Raw genomic sequence first — 24,756 nt, 5'->3', positions numbered from 1 at the left:
GAGTGTAGCCAAACGGCCCTTCCGAATGCTAATGACAAAATGTCTACTTGAAGGTGTCCAGAAGAGAGACTTTTGTACGAGCATAAACCTAAAGGACGCGTACTTTCATTTGCCGGTGCAGCCGCATCACAGGAAGTTTCTGCGGTTCGCCTTTCAAGGGGTGGCATACGAGTTCACGAGGATGCCATTCGGGTACGCCCTGGCACCTCGCACATTTTTCAAATGTGTGGAGGCAGCATTGGAACCGTTGCGTCGTCAGGGAATAAGGCCACTAGCCTACCTAGACGACCTACTGGTTCTCGCCCCGTCAGCAGAGCTGGCGTTCACTCACACGACACAGACAGTGATTCATCTCACGCATCTGGGGTTTGCTGTGAATTGGAAAAAGAGAGCACCCTGGCCCAGTCATCAGATTGTCTATCTGGGGATACAGATAGACACTGTGACGATGAGTTTCGGGCCCTCGAAGGGTTGCTATGTTGCTAGCCCTATGACGGTTTCGTCTGAATCACATGGTAACGGCGCTTTCGGTCATGTCACTCTTGGGTCTCATGTCGTCGGCCCATTTCGTGGTTCCGCTGGGACTCCTGCGCACGTGCAGGATACAGCGATGGTTCACCCAACTGCGACTAGACCCAGTGCGTCATCGTCATCTGTTGGTGGTGGTTCCCCTCTCGCTCAGTGCAGATCTGAACTATTGGAGAGACCCGCGTGTTCTCACGCACGGAGTCCCAATAGGCAAAGTGTCCTCCTACATTCCAGTGTTTACAGATGCCTCTCTGACTGGATTGGGAGGGACATGTCAGACCCAAGCGATAGGAGGTGTGTGGCCTCTTTCGAGTCGTCACATCAACCTCTTAGAGTTGGAAACGGTTCTACTGGTTCTGACCCACTTCGCGTCTGCCCTTCGGGGTCGCGATGTGCTGGTCTGGTCAGACAACCGAACCACAGTAGCTCACATCAATCGCCAGGGAGGAGTCAGGTCTCCTGCACTCCGCCGGGCGGCAGAGGAATTGTGGCTGTGGGCTCACGAGCACCTTCGCTCATTGAGAGCAGCACACATTCCAGGCTACTTGAACGTAGGGGCAGACATCATGTCTTGAGGGGGTCCTCGAGACGACGAGTGGCGTTTGCACCCGAACATCGTTCTCCAGATTTGGGAACGGTTCGGGAAAGCCGAGGTGGATCTATTCGCATCACGCGTGGATGTGCATTGCCCTCTTTGGTTCTCTCTTCGAGCTCAGGATGAACCGCCACTGGGGAGGGACGCATTTGCGCACAGACCGTGGCCGAGAGTTCTCCTGTATGCTTTCCCACCGCTGTCCTGCATTCTCCCACTGTTAGCCAGGGTGAGATCAGGCGGGCTGTCAATCATATTGGTGGCTCCTGATCGCCCAGGGGCTCCATGGTTCACGGAGATGATTCAGATGTTGATTGCGCCAACTTGGCCAATTCCACATCAACGGGACGCGTTGTTTCAGGCGGGAGGTGCGATAGGGCAATTGCCCATAATCGGCCAACCACTGAAGGCTTGGCTCCTGAGAAGGACAGGTTAGAGCGCCGTGGGTTATCTGATTCTGTAATCAGGACCATACAGGGTTCACGTGCCAGTTCCACTTCCAGGGTGTATGCCAGCAAATGGAATGTGTTTTCACAGTGGTGTGCCACAGAAAATGTGGACCCTGTGTGCTGTCAGGTTGAGAGTGTTCTCTCGTTCCTACAGTCTTTATTTGATAAGCAACGATCGCCCGCCATCATTAAGGTGTTTGCAGCGGCGATTTCGGCTTGTCATGAGGGGTTTGGCAGAGACACTGTCTTCAGCCACCCTCTGGTGAAATGTTTCCTTTTAGGAACACAACGGCTTAGGCCAACGCCTAGAGCCACGCTTCCTCAGTGGGATTTGGCTCTGGTACTCGAAGCGCTCTGTGAGTTGCCGTTCAAACCATTGAATCAAATTCCCCTCAAGATGCTGTCTTTGAAGACGGCACTGTTGTTCGCTTTGACTACTGCTAAGCGTGTCAGTGATTTGTGTGCTCTTTCGATGAGACCTGACTGCCTTGCCATTAATGGCAATTTGAGCAGAGTGGTGTTACGTCCTAACCCGGCATTTATGCCGAAGGTTATTAAGAGCTCATATAGATCACAGACCGTGGAGCTGTGGGCTTTTTCTTCCCCTCCCCATGGGGAGAGGAGAGAGGAAAGGCTCCATCGCCTGTGCCCAGTGCGCGCTTTGGCGTGTTACGTTGAGCTCAGAGCAGCGATTAGGTCATCGCCTCAGCTGTTTGTGTGTCACGGTGCGGCTGCACTAGGTAGACCACTTTCAAAACAGCGTCTGTCTCATTGGCTTTCCGAAAGCATTGAGACAGCTTATGAGGCAGCGGGGTGACAATTGCCTCAGGGTATAAGAGCTCACTCCACTCGTGGAGTAGTGGCTTTTACTGCCCTTTTCAGAGGAACAGGGGTAGAGGATATTTGTACGGCGGCGTCGTGGTCGTCACCATCTCCATTTATCCGTTTCTATCTCTTGGACATGTCTTCTAACTCTTTGGCTCGGTCTGTACTCAGCATAGCTGATGGGAGGCCTTGAGCTAGGAGAAAGGAATGCAGGACTAAAGGGGTAGGTCTCTTTCAGGTCCGCTCCTTTTAGAGGAAGACATATATGACATGACTCCTGACTGACATGTTCAGTACAGTAGAGGGAATGTTATTAATCTGCCCACCAGTGTTACTGGGTTGGGGCGGAATGATGAGGGAAATAGTTTTTGTAACTTTGTTACATTACTATTGGACCGGTCATAAAATATTGGCGGAATTGTGACGTCATCTATCTGCTGGTTCAGATTAGTATGACTCATATTCTGGTTATCTGCCCACTAGACATTGGCAATGCCATTGGACTAGGTGGGGCGGATTTGTACCGAGGACACAGTATATTGTGACACAGTGTGTTACAGTACAGTGGGACTTGGTCGCAGCCATTGCTAGGCCCGACCTTTTCATTTAGGTGGGAAGTGTTGGGCTCGACAGGGAGTACATTTTGGAGCGTTGCGCTCCGCCTTAAACCAATAGGAGCAGAGCTCCCCTATGGGGCGGAGCTCCACGATATCGAACGATAGTTACCGGAGTTGTAACTCCAGTTCTATGAGTGGAGCCTAGCCCCATAGGACTTAAGGCCCTGCCGACCCTCTCTAGTCTCGCTGAAGATAATTTCTCGGGAGGCTGATTGAGGGGAAGCGTCCCCTCTTATAGGGACACCTGTACTCCTATTGGCTGCAGGTGTGTGCATAATTTTGTCTCAGGCTGTTCGCTGCCTAGGCAGCGGGGTAAACCAATAGGAGCAGAGCTCCCCTATGGGGCTCCGCTCTACTCATAGAACTGGAGTTACAACTCCGGTAACTATCGTTTAATTTGCTCTGAAATCTTTACATAGTGGCGCAGCCAAGCCGACAAGGTGGTGCAGCGCCCCTCTTATTTGGGGAGAACCCTGGCATAGTGACCATACAGTACCTTGGTTTTAAACACTTTAAATGGACACTTCAGATTTTTGCGGTATTTCCCGGGACTGTGGATACATTTGAATTATTCCCGGTATTGAAACTTGGGTGATTTTCGGAAACATAGAGTTGATGGATGATAGGAGTAACTTTTTGTATGTCACTGGTGTTCTAGAACCTGCACAAGTTATTTTTCAGTTGGTTCTTTCCACTGCTGAGGCTCCATGGCAAAGGTTGAGTCCTACATCGAGAGTATTTTTTGTTTTCAATGCATTGATATAAATGGCATATGCGTTTACAGTTTGAGTGTGATGGTAGAGAGATAGTAGGAAAGGGAAGGAGGAGTGTTGGAGGAAGGCGGTGCCGTGCCATGCATGTGAAGGTGTAGGAGGTGTAGAAGAGAGAACTGTAAATCTAGAGGAGCTGTGGTCTGGAATGTTCTACGTGTTGGAACACGCTCCCTCTGTTATGAAAGACCCCTTAAAGGAGACAGCTCTGCAGTGACCAGCTCAACTCACGCTAGGCTATACGACAGCAGCCTCTAATTCAACTTGAGCTAAGGCTAGCACTAACGCTAACATGCCATCCCCATGCTAAGAACCTATTCTCATTGACGAAAGTTTAAGCAGAGGCACTGCGACAAGATTTGAATTTACATAATATGTACATAAACTTTTTCAATTTACATTACATCCATGCCTTCCTTACCATTCGTTATGGCTAGCAACGTGATATTCTTGCTCTGCAGCTGGAACTTACCGTGAACATCACAGTAGCCACTAGCCATGCAAACTATTCAACAATGCAAGCTAACGGTAGGTAGCAAGATAAACAAAATTATTTCTGCATTCTCCTTAGCTACATCATAATAGCTGCATTAGCTAGTTAGCCGAATGCTGATGTTAGCTAACGTTAGCTGAACCATAGCTAGATAGCTCTTAGGCGTACATTACAACTTCAGCGTATTAAAGTTAGCTTAGAACAGTGATATTCAAAGTCGGGGTCGTGACCCCTAGTGGGGTCGCGGGGGAACTGCAGTGGGGTCTGCAAATTTTTTTTCTCCAAAAAATTAAGACTACAGATTATTGTATGGGATAATATACAAACATTTTTGAGAATTATAATTTGAAACATACAGTTTTAATGAGTGAATGTATTTATACATGTTTTTATTTTGATAAGAGATGAAACTGCAATGGATTGAAGGCTATTTGTTGATGTAAAAATCGAAATGTACCGATTTTAAGGTTGTGTCATTAGATTTGGGGTGGGGTCACGAGAAATTAGTGGGGGAAAAATTAGGTCTCCAGAAATTATGTCTGAAAAAATGAGGTCCCCACTGAAAACGTTTGAATACCACTTTCTTAGAACAAACCAGGCTTAATTTAATCAATGTCATGGAAGTCATTATATGAGGTAAAAAGTAAATTGCGACTGAAAACATTGATAATTCTCTGGGGAGTAAATCAGCTTCTTGCTTGCAAAGCTAGCTAGATCATATCTTGCCTGGACGATGGTTTCCCACTGTCCAGTCGAGATTCCCAATTATTTCTCTCACTAGTGAGATAAGAAAATAAGAAATTAAGCTACGGCAACATTTTCAGATTGGAACAGGCTGTTACTGAAGTTTCAGGTGAAAGCTCAATAAAACAAGTCACAAATATAATGAAAATGTCTATACATTTTAGCTGTTTCAGAAACATTGCTCTGCTATTACTATTTTTACTGTAGGAGTGTTGGGCTCAACAAGACAATTCTGTTGACACAGCCGTGTTTGGAGGGGGGCAACTGTCGGGCGAGTGTTGTGCACGAACTCCGGAGGTAGCTGTCGAGACGTGACAAGTTCGCGAGTTTACATTACAGTAACATGTTTATTCTCAGGATTTTGTTTGATACCTCTCGAGAATCTCCTTTAACTTTTGTCAATGTAAAAAAGGCCTAAAGCTAACAGCCAATCTCCCTTTACTCAGCACAAGCTAAAGTTAACATGCCAGTCACTATACTTAGAACATGCTAAAGCTAACATGCCAGTCACTTTACTCAGCGCATGCTAAAGCTAACATGCCAGTCACTTTACTCAGCACATGCTAAAGCTAACATGCCATTTACTTTACTCAGCACATGCTAAAGCTAACACACCATCCCTTCCAAAAGGACATGAGCTTAAGCCGAGCTAATGCAAACACACTGCTGGCTCGCTCAATGTAAACAGATTCCTGGCGCGCTTCTTGCTTAGTCGTAGTAAATACAGTGGCCAAGCACTTCCTAAGATGTTTGTTATATCCTTGAAGTTTGCAGAGTCAGTCTGTTTGAATTAAAGTTGGAATCAGAGAAGCACACTGGCGGTTTTGTTCCCTCTTTAATGTATGCGTGTTCCCCTATGGAGATCAGAGTGTATTATGAAGTGGCTTCTGTTCAAACCAATGAAAGCTGTTTTATATGCTAGTAACTAAGCATCTTATATAATAGCAAGGAGGCTGAACCAATGGCCTCCATGATGGATTAATTCATTTAAAGTTCTATCATAGTTTATAGACTATGACATTTCTGAAGTAATTGCACAAATATGTTGTTTTTTTTGGGGGGGGATCATGAAATGTACAGTCTGTTGTGGTGAGAGAAACTAAACTTTTAAGGCTTGGTTTTAAGGGATTTGGGTACTGGAGATTTCAAAGTCAACAGTTGCTTTCTTTGAGTTAATAAAGTGCAGTCATTCAGTGTAGATGTGAGGAGAGGAAACCCAAGCCTCAGCTCAGAGATGTTGACTTTCAGGAAACTAATCCCAGTGGACTTCTAATCTCTCACCATAGTCCATGCACACACACAACACACACACACACACACACACACACACACACACACACACACACACACACACACACACACACACACACACACACACACACTGTGCCTTTAGGGCCCATGTCAATTAAATCAGCCAAGCATAAAAGCACCTTAGTCTCAATCTAGTGAACTCGGAATAGCTGCCTTATGCAACTTTACAGGCCATGTGATTTCTGTTTGCTTAAGTTCCACTACTTTGATTGCACTGGTTACATTTACATTTACATTTTAGTCATTTAGCAGACGCTCTTATCCAGAGCGACTTACAGGAGCAATTAGGGTTAAGTGCCTTGCTCAAGGGCACATTAACGTCATTTAGCAGACGCTCTTAGCCAGAGCGACTCACAAATTGGTGCGTTCACCCTATAGCCAGTGGGATAACCACTTTACAATTTGGGGGGGGGGGGGGGTTAGAAGGAACACTTTATCCTATCCCAGGTATTCCTTAAAGAGGTGGGGTTTCAAATGTCTCCGGAAGGTGGTGAGTGACTCCGCTGTCCTGGCGTCGTGAGGGAGCTTGTTCCACCATTGGGGTGCCAGAGCAGCGAACAGTTTTGACTGGGCTGAGCGGGAGCTATGCTTCCGCAGAGGAAGGGGAGCCAGCAGGCCAGAGGTGGATGAACGCAATGCCCTCGTTTGGGTGTAGGGACTGATCAGAGCCTGAAGGTACAGAGGTGCCGTTCCCCTCACTGCTCCATAGGCAAGCACCATGGTCTTGTAGCGGATGCGAGCTTCAACTGGAAGCCAGTGGAGTGTGCGGAGGAGGGGGGTGACGTGAGAGAACTTGGGAAGGTTGAACACCAGACGGGCTGCGGCATTCTGGATGAGTTGTAGGGGTTTAATGGCACAGGCAGGGAGGCCAGCCAACAGCGAGTTGCAGTAGTCCAGACGGGAGATGACAAGTGCCTGGATTAGGACCTGTGCCGCTTCCTGTGTAAGGCAGGGTCGTACTCTCCGAATGTTGTAGAGCATGAACCTGCAGGAGCGGGTCACCGCCTTGATGTTGGCGGAGAACGACAGGGTGTTGTCCAGGGTCACGCCTAGGCTCTTCGCACTCTGGGAGGAGGACACAGCGGAGTTGTCAACCGTGATGGCGAGATCATGGAACGGGCAGTCCTTCCCCGGGAGGAAGAGCAGCTCCGTCTTGCCAGGGTTCAGCTTGAGGTGGTGATCCGTCATCCATACTGATATGTCTGCCAGACATGCAGAGATGCGATTCGCCACCTGGTTATCAGAAGGGGGAAAGGAGAAGATTAGTTGTGTATCGTCAGCGTAGCAATGATAGGAAAGGCCATGTGAGGATATGACAGAGCCAAGTGACTTGGTGTATAGGGAGAAAAGGAGAGGGCCTAGAACTGAGCCCTGGGGGACACCAGTGGTGAGAGCACGTGGTGCGGAGACAGCTTCTCGCCACGCCACTTGGTAGGAGCGACCGGTCAGGTAGGACGCAATCCAGGAGTGAGCTGCGCCGGAGATGCCCAGCTCGGAGAGGGTGGAGAGGAGGATCTGATGGTTCACAGTATCAAAGGCAGGTCACTCCTGGATTGGTCTAGAAAGACAAGAGCAGAGGAGAGAGAGTTAGCTTTAGCAGTGCGGAGAGTCTCCGTGACACAGAGAAGAGCAGTCTCAGTTGAATGACCAGTCCTGAAACCTGATTGGTTTGGATCAAGAAGGTCATTCTGAGAGAGATAGCAAGAGAGTTGGCTAAAGACGGCACGCTCAATAGTTTTGGAAAGAAAAGAAAGAAGGGATACTGGTCTGTAGTTGTTGACATCAGTGGGGTCGAGTGTTGGTTTTTTGAGAAGGGGAGCAACTCTCGCTCTCTTGAAGACGGAAGGGACATGGCCAGCGGTCAAGGATGAGTTGATCAGCGAGGTGAGGGAGGGGAGAAGGTCACCGGAGATGGTCTGGAGAAGGGAGGAGGGGATGGGGTCAAGCGGGCAGGTTGTTGGGCGGCCTGCAGTCACAAGTCGCAGGATTTTATCTGGAGAGAGAGGGGAGAAAGAAGTCAAAGCATAGGGTAGGGCAGTGTGAGCAGGACCAGCAGTGTCATTAGACTTAACAAACGAGGATCGGATGTCGTCAACCTTCTTTTCAAAGTGGTTGACGAAGTCATCCACAGAGAGAGAGGAGGGGGGGGGGGGGGGGGGGGGAGGATTCAGGAGGGAGGAAAATGTGGCAAAGAGCTTCCTAGGGTTAGAGGCAGATGCTTGGAATTTAGAGTGGTAGAAGGTGGCCTTAGCAGCAGAAACAGATGAAGAAAATGTAGAGAGGAGGGAGTGAAAAGATGCCAGGTCGGCAGGGAGTTTAGTTTTCTTCCATTTCCGCTCCGCTGCCCGGAGCTCTGTTCTGTGAGCTCGCAATGAGTCATCAAGCCACGGAGCTGGAGGGGAGGACCGAGCCGGCCGGGAGGATAGGGGACACAGAGAGTCAAAGGATGCAGAAAGGGAGGAGAGGAGGGTTGAGGAGGCAGAATCAGGAGATTGGAGGGAGAAGGATTGAGCAGAGGGAAGAGATGATAGGATGGAAGAGGAGAGAGTAGTGGGAGAGAGAGAGCGAAGGTTGCGGCGGCGCATTACCATCTGTGTAGGGGCAGAGTGAGTAGTGTGGGAGGAGAGCGAGAGAGAAAAGGAAACAAAGTAGTGGTCTGAGACATGGAGGGGAGTTGCAGTGAGATTAGTAGAGGAGCAGCATCTAGTGAAGATGAGGTCAAGCGTATTGCCTGCCTTGTGAGTAGGGGGGGACGGTGAGAGGGTGAGGTCAAAAGAGGAGAGGAGTGGAAAGAAGGAGGCAGAGAGAAATGAGTCAAATGTGGACATAGGGAGGTTGAAATCCCCCAAAACTGTGAGGGGTGAGCCATCCTCAGGGAAGGAACTTATCAAGGCGTCAAGCTCATTGATGAACTCTCCAAGGGAACCTGGAGGGCGATAGATGACAAGGATATTAAGCTTAAATGGGCTAGTGACTGTGACAGCATGGAATTCAAATGAGGAGATAGACAGATGGGTTAGGGGAAAAATTGAGAATGTCCACTTGGGAGAGATGAGGATTCCTGTACCACCACCCCTCTGACCAGATGCTCTCGGGGTATGCGAGAACACATGGTCAGACGAGGAGAGAGCAGTAGGAGTAGCAGTGTTTTCAGTGGTGATCCATGTTTCCGTCAGCGCCAGGAAGTCGAGGGACTGGAGGTTGGCATAGGCTGGGATGAAGTCAGCTTTGTTGGCAGCAGAACGGCAGTTCCAGAGGCTGCCTGCGACCTGGAACTCCACGTGGGTGGTGCGTGCAGGGACACCAGGTTAGAGAGGCAGCAGCCACGCGGTGTGGTGCGTTTGTGTAGCCTGTGCAGAGAGGAGAGAACAGGGATAGGCAGAGGCATAGTTGACAGGCTGTAGCAAATGGCTACAAAAATGCAGAGGAGATCGGAATGAAATGAGCTAAGCATCTGGGAGCGGAGAGAGCAGGGCCTCCCTCACCAAAAACGTCTACCTCAGAAACTAAAATTGTTTCACTGAACCACCCGAACAAAAACTCTCCCAACTTCCGCCTTTAGAAATCAGAATTGTTGTGAACCACAGCGGTTCAATGTTTAAAGGAATAGACTCAACCCACTTTATTCAGCTAGCCAACTATGACACCATAGCTAACTAGCAAGCTAGCATCCAATAACAATAACACACCGTTTAGCACCAACACTTGGTCACAACAAACCACCAATAGTGTGATAACACACTAAACAGATCATTCGTGTCTGTGTCAAGTTCCTTTCATGACGCAGCAATGATTAGACGTTGGCTAGCTAGGACAAGTATATTGTATTTAGCTACTACCGTACAGTTAGCTGGTCGTGTTGGGTAGCTAGCAATGGCCACTGTGTTGACTTTGTTTGAAGAACGGCTAGCTAGCTAGCTTCGTGCTACACCCGGCACACAATGGCTATTGTGTTGACTCTGACTCTGTTCGGAAAAACGGCTAGGTAGCTCGCTTCGTGCTACAGCCGGCACTGCCAAGACACAGTAACTACACACAACAACCCACGATGCCTAGCTATGACGCCGTAGCTAACTTGCAAGCTAGCATCCATTAACACACAATTTAGCATCAATACTTGGTTACAACAAACTGCCAAGAGTGTGTTAGCACACTAAACAGATAATTCAAGTCCGTGTCTAGTTCCTTTCATAACGCATAACGCAGCAAAAAATTAAACGTTGGCTAGCACTACATTAACATTGGAACCAGCTCTCTAGCGTTGCTAATCGTTACCAGTAGCTACCCGCTAGCTAGCTAGCCTCGTGCTTCGATACTAACCTACAATTACCTACGGAAACCTACAATAACAACAATACTAACCTATAATAAATACAATACCTAACTACGGCTAACTACCTACCTACGATCTAATACATGGTTAAGCAAAAAAAAAATAAACGTTGGCTAGCACTACCTTAACATTGGAACCAGCTCTCTAGCGTTGCTAATCGTTACCAGTAGCTACCCGCTAGCTAGCTAGCCTCGTGCTTCGATACTAACCTACAATTACCTACGGAAACCTACAATAACAACAATACTAACCTATAATAAATACAATACCTAACTACAGCTGACTACCTACCTATGGAGGACTAAAAGTGCCACAATTAAATAAATAAATACACCATTAAATAATTACTTAAATGTGTCATTAATTAATTCAAATTAGAATTAAATACATAAATGTGTAATTAAATGTATCATTAATTAATTCAAATACCGATTCATTTTATGTAAAATACATATATAATTATTTCACTATTTACATTTACATTTCATGATCCTGCATTGCAGTGATTCATGAATTACTTAAAACTGTCAAACTGACCCATCAAAGTCAGTGGGCGGGGCTAACGCGAATCTAGTCTGATCCATTGCTTTGGTCTGAAGTAGAGTAGGCCAACCTGGATAGAGACAATGGAGGATCTCCGTGAACTTTCCAGGGAGTTGGTTAGAGACATTTTAAACTTAGCAGAGGATGTAGAAGCAGGACCTGCTGACATTATCCGGAATTGATTTGTCTTGGCTTGATGCAGAGGGTAACCAATCAGGCGTTAGGTTCCGCCTACCAACTTTTGATGGGTCAGTTTGACAGTTTTAAGTAATTCAGGAAGCACTCCAACGCAGGACCATGAAATGTAAATGTAAATAGTGAAATTATTATATATGTATTTTACATAAAATGAATCGGTATTTGAATTAATTAATGACACATTTAATAACACATTTATGTATTTAATTCTAATTTTAATTAATTAATGACACATTTAAGTAATTATTTAATGGTGTATTTATTTATTTAATTGTGGCACTTTTAGTCCTCCATACCTACCTACGATCTAATACATGGTTAAGCTTTACTCAACACCATATGAGAAGCTTACCTCCTGCTTACCTCCAGCTAGAGAAAAACACGACCTCTCCCGACCTCTAACTGCATCCAAATCGGTTAAAAAGAAACTCTTTATTCGGACATGCTGGTACTTTTTAATAGTACAGTTCTCCAACCCTGTATGCACACACACACAAACACACACACAAACACACACACACACACACACACACCAACACCCAACTCTGGACCCTATGTATTTTGTTTTATAAGTGAAAACATTCTCGGTATCCAGTCTGTAATTTGGTGGTTGTAGCGCAGCTTGCAGGAAATCTGTTTCCTTAAGGAAAAGAGAACTTGTCATTAGCGTCTACTGTGGAGGGGCTCGTCTGGGCTGAGAGGAGAAGGCACGTATCAAAACAGTCTTTACAGAGAGAAGACTGCCATGCGATGCGTGTTGCGACAGGACCCAGCCCTCAGCACTCAGATCCAGCCTGTCTGTTTCCCTCTCCCTCTCCCAGCAGGCAGCATCTGCTCATCAGCCCATGGCTTGTCAACACTGCCTGCGGAAAAACAAGACCTGTCAGACAGACAATCTTTGCATGATTTGCAGGGTTACTTACTTTGCGATTTGTAAGAGATTTGGCTTCTCTTTTTTATTATCTGCTAGGTAAACTGTACACACAGAGCTGCGAACTGTACAGACACACAGAGACATCTCTTGTTGCGTTGAATGGGGATGGTACTTTCTGAACCCTTTGAGAAATGTCAAGCCAGAAGCTGCCATGTCACCACCTTTTTATCTGGCCCTATTGATGTTCATATCGCCGCTAGCTGTACTTATGTCAACCGACCCCACCATCCTCCTCACCCTCCATCCCCTCCCCTCCTCGTCCTCCTGATCTCCTCTATTTTCACTGCTGTCACGGCGGCGGTGGTTTTTCAGATTTTTTCCCCGCTCTGTTTGAGGACCTCTGACTATCCCGTCTCTCTCTGTGTGGTTTTCCGTTAGGTCTGAGCTCGCACGTTCCCCAAGCTGACATTCCCGAGATGGGAAGTCATTGGAGGGTACGTGCCAGTGCGGCGACGTGTTCGTGTTCCAAGGGGCCTGCAGGGCCTGCCACGTAGTAATGACGGTTTGTGTTTTAGTCTAAATTAAAAATAAATTTAAAAAACACACTTCTCATTCTGACTATCAGAGGTGAAATACAGACGTGAGGAAAGATGATGTGTTTGGTTTTTGAGTAGCGTGTGGTTGTGTGTGAGCGTGAGAAAGAGAGGGGGGAGAGAGAAAGACTACACAAGTCCCTACACATTTCACCATCCTAAGACCGGGTAAGTCACTGTTGGTAAGTCACTTATGGTTTCATGATACAGATGTTTTCATTTAAAGTAACAAAGGCACAACGTTATAATCGCAAGGCAAATATAATCAGGTAATCAAATGTTGGGTTTAGAAAACAAGTGGGAGGCTATGATTCAACAGGTTATAAAACACCCCCCACAGTTTCCATGGTGATAGTTGCCAGGATATCTCTTTGTGTCTTAAGGCTCCTGTATGAAGGGATACAGGTGAGCAGATGGTGGCAGTGAGATATCAGTATCAGAATGCGTCCAAAATGACACCCTATTCCCTACATAGTGCACTACTTTTGACCAGAGAATAGGATGCCATTTCAGATACAGCCTCAGTCTCTCCTGCTCTGCAGTCTGACACGTCTCTCTCTCTCTATCTCTCGCACTCTCTATCTCTCGCACTCTCTCTTTCTCTCTCTCCTGCAGCTCTGATAGAGAATGTCCACTCCTACTCCAATGGCCGCGAGGTTGGCGAGGGCAAGGCCAGCGAGCTGTCACTATGGAGACCCCCACTCAACACCATCACTGTCTCCAAGAAACGCAACTGGCTCCAGCAGAGCTCCGGGAGGCCGCATCACACCACCCAGGACGACTCCCAGTGCATTCTGGGAGCAGAAGAGGACAATGGACATGGACACGCACCCCGACCCCCTCCTAGCCCCTTCCCGGAGTACCTAAAACCCCCCGGACCGCCGCCCTCCCGGCCCCTCCGCCTGCACCAACCCCAGGTGAGCATGTGCCACGCCCGCGTTGGGCCCCAGCCCAGGGGTGTGGACCCGGCCGAGGAGAATGATGCGGACGACGAGGGGGAGATCTGGTACAACCCCATCCCTGAGGACGAAGAACCAGAGCTGCCTCACATTTACAGACCCGCCGCCACCCCCCAGGTCAGACTGATGGTCCCTACACGGCCTCAGGAGCCCCAGGCACCCCAGACCCAGAGGAGGCCCAGCCGGGGAGGGGGGGCCGGGCGGGCCCTGGAGGGCTGCAGCCCAGACCTGGAGGGTGTGGGGGAGAGCCTGGGTGGTGGAGGTGGAGAGGGGAGTCAGCAGGGGAATGCTGTACATTCCATGGAGCCGTCAGTACAGCTGCACAGACAGATGCTGCTCACGTGCAAACCTCAGGAGGAGGGGCCATCCAGTTCCAGCAGAGCCACAGCTACAGGTAAATATCCTCTAGAACTCTCTGTCTATCCATCTCCCTCCTCCTAGTCTGACTCTCCTCCTAATCTTCCATCTCCCTCCTCCTAGTCTGACTCTCCTCCTAATCTTCCATCTCCCTCCTCCTAGTCTGACTCTCACTCTCTCTCTCTCTCTCTCTCTCTCTCTCTCTCTCTCTCTCTCTCTCTTCTAGACTACATCTATCCATCTCCCTCCTCCTAGTCTTACTCTCCTCCTAATCTAATCTACTCTCTCTCTCTCTCTCTCTCTCTCTCTCTCTCTCTCTCTCTCTCTCTCTCTCTCTCTCTCTCTCTCTCTCTCTCTCTCTCTCTCTCTCTCTCTCTCTCTCTCTCTCTCTCTCTCTCTCTCTCTCTCTCTCTCTCTCTTCTAGACTACATCTATCCATGTCTTTCTCTCTCTCCTTTTCTTTTACGATCCCTTTCTCCTTCTCTTTCTCTGTACTCACCTCTAGCTGTAACTTTACTTTCCATACCTCAATTTAGTGCCGGCGGCTGTCTGTCAGTCAATCAGTCATTCAATCAGTCTTGAGACACACACACTCACACATACCTCTCCTCTCTCTAATCATATCTCTACATAGTGGACTCAGTCATTAGGCTAGCTATACCCAGCCAGACATTAGTTAGCCAGGAGGAATTAGTTGGCATTCCTGAAGGGAATAAACATTTTTTTCCTTGTGACTGAAGCTCATTCCTGGGATTAAGCAACAATGTAGACTAGGGCTGTCCGAGTTAACCAATTTACTGAAGGTCACTTTTTGTTATTTCTGTGCCCAATATTTTTTGTTGTTGTGCGATTTATCACATTGTCTGAAAGCATTCAAAATACAATGGGTGTGTGTGGGTGGGTGGCAGGCCTGGAATGTCGTGATTTTAGGGGCAAGGTCATTTGGCCTCAAGAGTTGCCCAATCTACCAGGGCACCAAGGCCATCTGCCAGGGCACCAAGGCCATTAACCAAAATAGCCTATTTAAATTGCTTTGAAAACGGAAAAACAGTAGCAATTCTCTTAAGAAGAACATAAGTGTATGTAAATGTACATAAATAATTCGCCTACATGTAAAGTGTAGGTGATAGCCTATGCCTATTGGCTACAGCCTGTCATGTCCAGACCGATGCTGACATGAGGGAGGCGCCAGAAAATGTACCTACACTTTAATGAGAGTTTTAATTACACATACCATATACATAGGCTAAACACCAGTCATGTTTGACAAATATAATGTAGGATCATTATTAATAAAGGCTTGATTCTGTCGACATACAGTGCATTCGGAAAGTATTCAGACCCCTTGACTTTTTCCACATTTTGTTACGTTACAGCCTTATTCTAAAATGGATTAAAAAAAGATTCCTCATCAATGACAAAGCAAAAGCAACCCCATAATGACAAAGCAAAAACAGATGTTTAGACATTTTTGCTGAAAAAAATACAAAATAAACGGAAATATCACATTTACAAGTGTTCAGACCCTTTACTAAGTACTTTGTTGAAGCACCTTTGGCAGCGATTATAGCCTTTTCTTGGGTATGACGCTACAAGCTTGGCACAACTGTATTTGGGGAGTTTCTCCCATTCTTCTCTTCAGACCTCTCAAGCTCTGTCAGGTTGGATGGGGAGCGTCGCTGCACAGCTATTTTCAGGTCTCTCCAGAGATGTTCGATCAGGTTCAAGTCCGGGCTCTGGCTGGGCCACTCAAGGACATTCAGAGACTTGTCCCGAAGCCACTCCTGCGTTGTCTTGGCTGTGTGCTTAGAGTCGTTGTCCTGTTAGAAGGTGAACCTTCGCCCCAGTCTGAGGTCCTGAGTGCGCTGGAGCAGGTTTTCATCAAGGATCTCTCTGTATTTAGCGCCATCCATCATTCCTTCAATTCTGACCAGTTTCCCAGTCCCTGCCGATGAAAAACATGGTGTACTCGGGGTGATGAGAGGTGTTGGGTTTGCGTCAGACATAGCGTTTTCCTTGATGGCCAAAAAGCTCAATTTTAGTCTCATCTGACCAGAGTACCTTCTTCCATATGTTTGGGGAGTCTCCCACATGCCTTTTGGCGAACACCAAACGTGTTTGCTTAGTTTTTTCTTTAAGCAATGGCTTTTTTTCTGGCCACTCTTCCGTAAAGACCAGCTCTGTGGAGTGTACGGCTTAAAGTGGTCCTATGGACAGATACTCTAATCTCCGCTGTGGAGCTTTGCAGCTCCTTCAGGGTTATCTTTGGTCTCCTTGTTGCCTCTCTGATTAATGCCCTCTTTGCCTGGTCCGTGAGTTTTGGTGGGCGGCCCTCTCTTGGCAGGTTTGTTGTGGTGCCATATTCTTTCAATTTTTTTATAATGGATTTAATGGTGCTCCGTGGAATGTTCAAAGTTTCTGATATTTTTTTATAACCCAACCCTGATCTGTACTTCTCCACAACTTTGATCCTGACCTGTTTCTGTTTGGAGAGCTCCTTGGTCTTCATGGTGCCGCTTGCTTGGTGGTGCCCCTTGCTTAGTGGTGTTGCAGACTCTGGGGCCTTTCAGAACAGGTGTATATATTCTGAGATCATGTGACAGATCATGTGACACTTAGAATGCAAACAGGTAGACTTTATTTAACTAATTATGTGACTTCTGAAGGTAATTGGTTGCACCAGATCTTATTTAGGGTCTATTTTCTGTATGTCCATTACATGAAATCCTAAAAAAAAAAGATTGTAATGCAACAAAATAGGAAAAACGCCAAGCGGGATGAATACTTTTGCAAGGCACTGTATCTCTGTGAAATGTCAACATAGTAGTGAGCATATACCAACCTTTTTATTTTCAAATCCTTTTACATTTAATTCAGCTCGTGTCATGCTAATTTTGATTTTTGTGACCTGTGGAAACGACAACCACAAAATGTAAAATCCTCAAAAGCTTTTACGAGAAACCTGCATCGCTATGTCAACAGAGCTCAGTGCTTATTATCGGGTGTATTAGGTTACGAAATCTGACTTTTTTTTTATACAATGTTAATATGTTAGGGAAAATCCCCACTGAACGATTCGGAACATGAATAATAATATTTGTCTTAACATAAGGAAGTGAAATTTCATAACCTAAGCGCGTTTTCACACTCTGGGCAGAGTGGGTGGACACCCTATATTATGATGACAGCTCCCACACTGCTCTCACAGTCTCTTAATACGTAGTGTTTTTCTTTTTCTTTTCTTTTAAAAAAATTTTTTTTACTTCTTCTTTTGATTGCTCTGATGTGGCAACGTGGTTGTTTGGACATTTTTGACAAATCTTGAAGTGAACCCATAATTATGACTTTTAACTACTGTCTTCTGTGGCATGCAAAAAAGCTTTCTGGTTGTTGAACGCAAAGCGAAGCTGAATAGCAAGGATATACTTATCCCCTCCGCATAATTGGCAGCAGCCATAGCAACAGAAGTTCTTTATGAAAGTCATAATAAGCCCGACACGTGCGCTGGTGTTGCTCACTTCTCTTTGACTAAATGTATTAGTGAAAAGAGAAAACTACCAGATATATATTGTTAATACCAGTTGGTTAGAAGTTTTAAAAGTATTAAAATACTTTTTACATTTGTATGAGTGAACAACAGCAAATGTTTTGTAACCTCCCTCATCCTAAATCTCCAGTCTTGTCTTGGGGACATTCCCTCCAAAACAATGTGTTCTGAGGAGACATTCCCTCCAAAACAATGTGTTCTGAGGGGACATTCTCTCTCTGAACCTTTTTTTGTGAGAGTGAGTGACATAACACAAGCGTTGATTGACAGGTGGCGGCCAACAGCTGGAGCTCGGCCAATGGGTAACAACAAAGCCCTGGATCACAGTGACATCACATGCTGAGTGGCCAAAGTCTCAGTCATGAAAGACTTTACATGCAGGATCAGGATTAGGCTTAGGCCAGGGCCTGAGGGGGGTCTCTGTGTTCCAGCACATTAATGCTGGAATAGCCACATACACTGATTATAACCAATTAAAACGTAGCTATTTTCTGCTCTTGTCATTTGATATGGTACAGTATGAAATTCCAGATATTTCCCACAGTCTTTCATGTTTAAACGGTGAAAGGGTAAAGCATATAGAAAGACTCCTCTGCCTAGAGAGAAGTTGCATGATTATTCTGTTGGTTTAGCATTCATGTGTTTATCAATCTGTTCTTATTCTGTGAATGATTGATCTGTGACTGAGACAGAAAGGCATTTACAGGAACTTGTTTCATTAATGAGTCAGTGTGTTGTTGTGTTGTGTGGAATGTGGCGTCCTTGTGTTAGTGTTGGTCGCCTAGTTATCTGGGAGCTGTGCTGCTTGCTGTATTCTGTGTTGTGAATGGAGGGGAGTGTTCAGTGAGTGTTTTGTGTTCCACTCCGGAACTCCCTGCTCGTTGTTGACTTTGCGGTCAGCTCCCGTCGCCACTCCACACTTCAACCTGTGTCTCAACAAAAAAGAACCTACCGCATTACGTGTCATCAAAGAGAAAGTGTGTGTTTGTTTGTGTATGTTACTAGCTTGTGTGTGTGCCAGCTAAGCACCCAGTGAGAGGTGAAGTCCTATTTTTATCCGTCAGTCAGTCACAGTGGTGGTGAACGGCGGTGAGGTGAGCCCTATAGTAATAATAATAATGATGATGTATGTGGCTAGGTCTCTGTAAAGTGGTAAATATACTCCCATGATCCTTTGGGATGTAACAGGAGCTGACTGCTACGTCTAAATGTGACGCTGTCACGGCAGGAAGTGGCGGGGTGACAGGCCGTGTTTTGGGTTTGCAGGAGGACAATGTATCAGACATGTCTCTGACTTAAGCAGGGTGTACTATTAGCTGGTTGGTGGTTGGTGGGGGTATTGCTGTGCTGTGTGATTTGGCCTCCTATTCGTGAGTGACTGACTGACTGACTGGTCATGGAATGGTTCCAACCCTCTCCGCACAGGGAGTAATGGAGACCTGTCACTCAATCTACTTACTACAGGCTACAGGGAGGAATAGACATGGGGGTAGTAGGCTCACTTCTTTCAATATCGCCATATTGTCCCCATGCAGCCTGTAATAGAAGGCCCTAGATTAGAATAGAAGAATGGGGAGGGGAACTATAGTGTCCTCCTCCTTTTTCAGGTTTTTGTGATGCCTACATCCTATCACCCTCCTCCTCCTCTTTTCTCCTTTATAAAGTCTCAATCCCCTCTTCACTACGAGCCAAACCCACTAGGACAGAGGGCTACTTTATTACAAGTGGCTAAAAATGGATAACGCTTTGTTATTGGCTTTGAATAATAAGAGTGTCTGTTGAATAATAATTAATTTATGCATGTTAGATTAGAATGACCCAGTCCAACACTAGACCCTCTATCTCTGTCTGTCTCTCTCTGTCTGTCTGTCCGGCTGGTTGGTTGCTTCTTTTTCCTAACCGGATACACCCTAGACTCCTCATAGGGCTGTCATTGACTGCTCCTTTGTCTGGCTGAATGCTGTGTTTGTATGGAGGATAATGATGGATGGACTATAGAGAGCATGTACAGGCGGGTTAGTGTTCCCATAGCGCCTGGACAGGGAATCTGGAAGTTGGGCCGTTGGGGTCAAATGTGGTCAGAGCTATTTTTATGGTTGTTTTGATCGGATCAGCCTGCGAAAGTGAAGCACTGCAGTAAATGAATGATAATTTCATTAATTTAGACTCTGGGGATCACAAGAGTCAAAATAGACGCACACACACACACGCACATATGAATGCACGCACACACACACACACACACACGGTGTTGTTGGAGATACAGAGGAGCTCTGGGCTGAGTTGGAATGCTTGTGGCAGTAGCCTTAGCCTGCATAGAGAGCAAGACAGGCTGCGTTGGCAGGTAGCCATGTTGTTGTGCTATTGGGAGCAGAGAAAGCAGAGGGCCTGCCTGCCATGCCTGGCTATGGGTGCATCCCAAATGGCACCCTATTCCCTATTTAGTACATTACTTTTGACCAGGGCCCATAGGGTGTGCAGTAGTGCACTGTAGGGAAGAGGGTACAATTTGGGACGCATACTATATTTGGTCACCATTGTAGTTAAACGCCTCACTTGGCTGCTGTGGCCTCTGAAAGGATTCCAGCACTGAATGATTTAGGCCTGAAGGAGAGCCACCAATACAGTGTCTCTGTCTGTGTCCCAAATGGCAGCCTATTCCCTATACAGTGCACTACTTTGATCAAAGTCCTCTGGGCCCTGGTCAAAAGCAGTGCACTAGAGAATAGGGTGCCAGAGAACAGTGCACTAGAGAACTCTGTCCTTCTCTGTTTGTGTCTATAATGAGTGTGTGAGAGTTTGCAGGGGGGGGCAATTCCAAGGTAACAGAGTGATGCTGAGACTCAAGTTTTTAATTTTAAAAAGTATGCCAAACATACTTTGGGATTTTGCCAATGAAGGCCATGATCTACTTCCCCAGAGTCAGATGAACCCATGGATATCATTTTTATGTCTCTGTGTGCAGATGGAAGGAAGTTGCTAACTAGCGTTAGCGCAATTGCTAACTACCATTAGCGCAGATAGCATTGGCTCGCCAAACTACCTCTAACTTATTTTATACTGGATGCAGAGACATACAAATGGTATCCATGTAGCAACAGTCATCAACATTGTTAAGAGGTTTTAAAAACAATTGTAATAAATGCAACAGTTGGACAATATATGAAGATACTAAATCCATCAGATATTGACTGAATTATAGCACATAAAACATTTTACTGGCACGGACAAATAATGAATGGAGTTCAGGTATTCAATTTATTGTCAAATTTCACATTTTTTCTTAGAATGCACTCATCTTTATATTTTCTAATGTTAGGTATTTTTTTTAAATATATTTTGTGTTAAAATAATGAAAGTTATATGTGTAGCATTTGCATAAATACACTGGGTGTATTTGCATATATTAATACATTAACAGTATGAAAATGTAAGCACTCACTAACTGTAAGTCGCTCTGGATAAGAGTGTCTGCTAAATGACTTAAATGTAAATGTAAATGTTAACATAAAGGGGTGGAACCGGGCTGCAACACCAACAATGTGCTGTCTAGGCCTACCTGTACTCACCTGTGCTGTCTAGACTGCTTAATTAATGACTGTTGTTGTCACATTCTGTTGCATAATTCAACAAGTGTGTCAACAGCAGGATACCCTCGGATGGAAAATCAACACGCTTGGCTCTAGATTACGCCCATCTATACATACTTTACATTGTTTGCAAGATCAAACGTACAGTGCCTTCGGAAAGTATACAGACTCCTTGACTTTTTCCACATTTTGTTACGTTAAAGCCTTATTCTAAAATTTATTAAATCGTTTTTTCCCCTTATCAATCTACACACAATACCCCATAATGACAAAGTAAAAACAGGTTTTTAGAAATGTTTGCTAATTTATAAAAAGTAATAATAATAATGAAATATCACATTTACATAAGTATTCAAACCCTTTACTCAGTACTTTGTTGACGCACCTTTGGCAGCGATTGTAGCCTTGAGTCTTCTTGGGGATGACGCTACAAGCTTGGCACACCTGTATTTGGGGAGATTCTCCCATTCTTCTCTGCAGATCCTCTCATACTCTGTCAGGTTGGATGGGGAGCGTTGCTGCACAGCTATTTTCAGGTCTCTCCAGAGATGTTCGATCGGGTTCAAGTCCGGGCTCTGGCTGGGTCACTCAAGGACATTCAGAGACTTGTCCCAAAGCCACTCCTGTGTTCTCTTGGCTGTGTGCTTAGAGTCGTTGTCCTGTTGGAAGGTGAACCTTCACCCCAGTCTGAGGTCCTGAGCGCTGTGGAGCAGGTTTTCATCAAGGATCTCTCTGTACTTTTCTCCGTTCATCTTTGCCTCGATCCTGACTAGTCTCCAGTCCCTGCCGCTGAAAAACATCCCCACAGCATGATGCTGCCACCACAATGCTTCACCATAGGGGTGGTGCCAGGTTTCCTCCTCCAGATGTGACACTTGGCATTCCGGCCAAAGAGTTCAATCTTGGTTTCATCAGACCAGAGAATCTTGTTTCTCATGGTCTGATTGTCTTTAGGTGCCTTTTGGCAAACTCCAAGCGGGCTGTCGTGTGCCTTTTACTGAGGAGTGGCTTCCGTCTGGCTACTAACCATAAAGGCCTGATTGGTGGAGTTCTTCAGAGATGGTTGTCCTTCTGGAAGGTTTTCCCATCCCCGGTTGCTCAGTTTGGCCGGGCGGCCAGCTCTAGGAAGAGTCTTGATGGTTCCAAACTTCTTCCATTTAATAATGATGGAGGCCACTTTGTTTTTGGGGACCTTCAATGCTGCAGAAATGTTTTGGTACCCTTCCCCAGATCTGTGCCTCAACACAATCCTGTCTCGGAGCTCTGCGGACAATTCCTTTGACCTCATGGCTTGGTTTTTGCTCTGACATGCATTGTCAACTGTGGGACCTTATATACAGTGAGGGAAAAAAGTATTTGATCCCCTGCTGATTTTGTACGTTTGCCCACTGACAAAGACATGATCAGTCTATAATTTTAATGGTAGGTTTATTTGAACAGTGAGAGACAGAATAGCAACAAAATAATCCAGAAAAACGCATGTCAAAATTTTTATAAATTGATTTGCATTTTAATGAGGGAAATAAATATTTGACCCCTCTGCAAAACATTACTTAGTACTTGGTGGCAAAACCCTTGTTGGCAATCACAGAGGTCAGACGTTTCTTGTAGTTGGCCACCAGGTTTGCACACATCTCAGGAGGGATTTTGTCCTACTCGTCTTTGCAGATCTTCTCCAAGTCATTAAGATTTCGAGGCTGACGTTTGGCAACTCGAACCTTCAGCTCCCTCCACAGATTTTCTATGGGATTAAGGTCTGGAGACTGGCTAGGCCACTCCAGGACCTTAATGTGCTTCTTCTTGAGACACTCCTTTGTTGCCTTGGCCGTGTGTTTTGGGTCATTGTCATGCTGGAATACCCATCCACAACCCATTTTCAATGCCCTGGCTGAGGGAAGGAGGTTCTCACCCAAGATTTGACAGTACATGGCCCCGTCCATCGTCCCTTTGATGCGGTGAAGTTGTCCTGTCCCCCTAGCAGAAAAACACCCCCAAAGCATAATGTTTCCACCTCCATGTTTGACGGTGGGGATGGTGTTCTTGGGGTCATAGGCAGCATTCCTCCTCCTCCAAACACGGCGAGTTGAGTTGATGCCAAAGAGCTTGATTTTGGTCTCATCTGACCACAACACTTTCACCCAGTTCTCTTCTGAATCATTTAGATGTTCATTGGCAAACTTCAGACGGGCCTGTATATGTGCTTTCTTGAGCAGGGGGACCTTGCGGGCGCTGCAGGATTTCAGTCCTTCACGGCATAGTGTGTTACCAGTTGTTTTCTTGGTGACTATGGTCCCAGCTGCCTTGAGATCATTTATAAGATCCTCCTGTGTAGTTCTGGGCTGATTCCTCACCGTTCTCATGATCATTGCAACTCTACGAGGTGAGATCTTGCATGGAGCCCCAGGCCGAGGGAGATTTACAGTTATTTTGTGTTTCTTCCATTTGCGAATAATCGCACCAACTGTTGTCACCTTCTCACCAAGCTGCTTGGCGATGGTCTTGTAGCCCATTCCAGCCTTGTGTAGGTCTACAATCTTGTCCCTGACATCAATGCCAAAATCCTGAAGTATCCCTTTAAACAAAACATACAACTCTATGCACAAGGACTGCAATATGCAGAAATCGTTCCTCCATTTCCTGGTTGCAAAAATGTGAATAGTTTGCCTAATTTCAGTTTATGTGACAAAACAAGCAAGTGTAAAAAATCATTGTACCATCTAAACTGCTGTGAAATATATTTTCAATGATTTTTCAATTGTATTTTCAGCTGTTGGAAGCTGGTGTACCTAACCGAAAGTAAAAGACGTAAAAACGAAACTTAAGAACGGGAAGCATAGAAATAGTGCACATATAACAGATCTGCCGCTTCTTAGACTTGCTTTCAATGCGAATTACAGATCTATAACTCATTTCTATGTGAATTTGGTCAGGTGGCCAAAAAAGTTACATATTGCCGCTTAAACAATTTCCACTGAAAATGTTGCAAAATCAGATTTACTTTTAGAAAAGTGCATATGCAATGTTTGGTAACAGAATGATGGCACAAACAGCACACACCATCATTGTGTTACCAATCTTTGCATTTGCACTGTTCTTCAAGTAAATGAGTCTGTTACCGTGGACTTGCCTAGGGGTAATTAAGGACATCAGTTTTGTCTCCTATCACCTTCTGTCAGAGGGAGTACATTCATACACGCACAGTCACTGTTAAAGAACACATGAACAATCACCAACTTTCTCACACTGCCGTATTCGCACATACCGTGTCCCCCCCCCCACACACACAGTCTCTCTTTATACACAAACACACGTGCACACATACACACACACACAGGCGCAGACACACACACACACACTCCTTCCACACACACACACCGCTCTCGCTTAGCACCTGTCTGGTTCCAGAACGTTATTAAATGCAATCAAGGGCCAT

The 24,756-nt window shown here is 45.9% G+C and overlaps 1 protein-coding gene across 1 annotated transcript in view; it reads left to right on the top strand.

The window, feature by feature from the left end:
- syde2 (synapse defective 1, Rho GTPase, homolog 2 (C. elegans)) overlaps positions 1-24,756 on the top strand; it is a 77,235-nt gene that overhangs the window by 12,557 nt on the left and 39,922 nt on the right. The window contains exon 2 of the mRNA XM_084163270.1: positions 13,486-14,223. Coding sequence (XP_084019396.1) covers positions 13,486-14,223 — 738 coding nt within the window. The remainder of the gene's footprint in view (positions 1-13,485; positions 14,224-24,756) is intronic.

Source organism: Coregonus lavaretus (assembly GCF_964263955.1).
Source record: "Coregonus lavaretus genome assembly, chromosome: 6".
NCBI classification, from domain to species: domain Eukaryota; kingdom Metazoa; phylum Chordata; class Actinopteri; order Salmoniformes; family Salmonidae; genus Coregonus; species Coregonus lavaretus.
The sequence above is the reverse complement of the archived record's forward strand: the minus strand, read 5'-3'. Positions and strand labels throughout refer to the sequence as shown.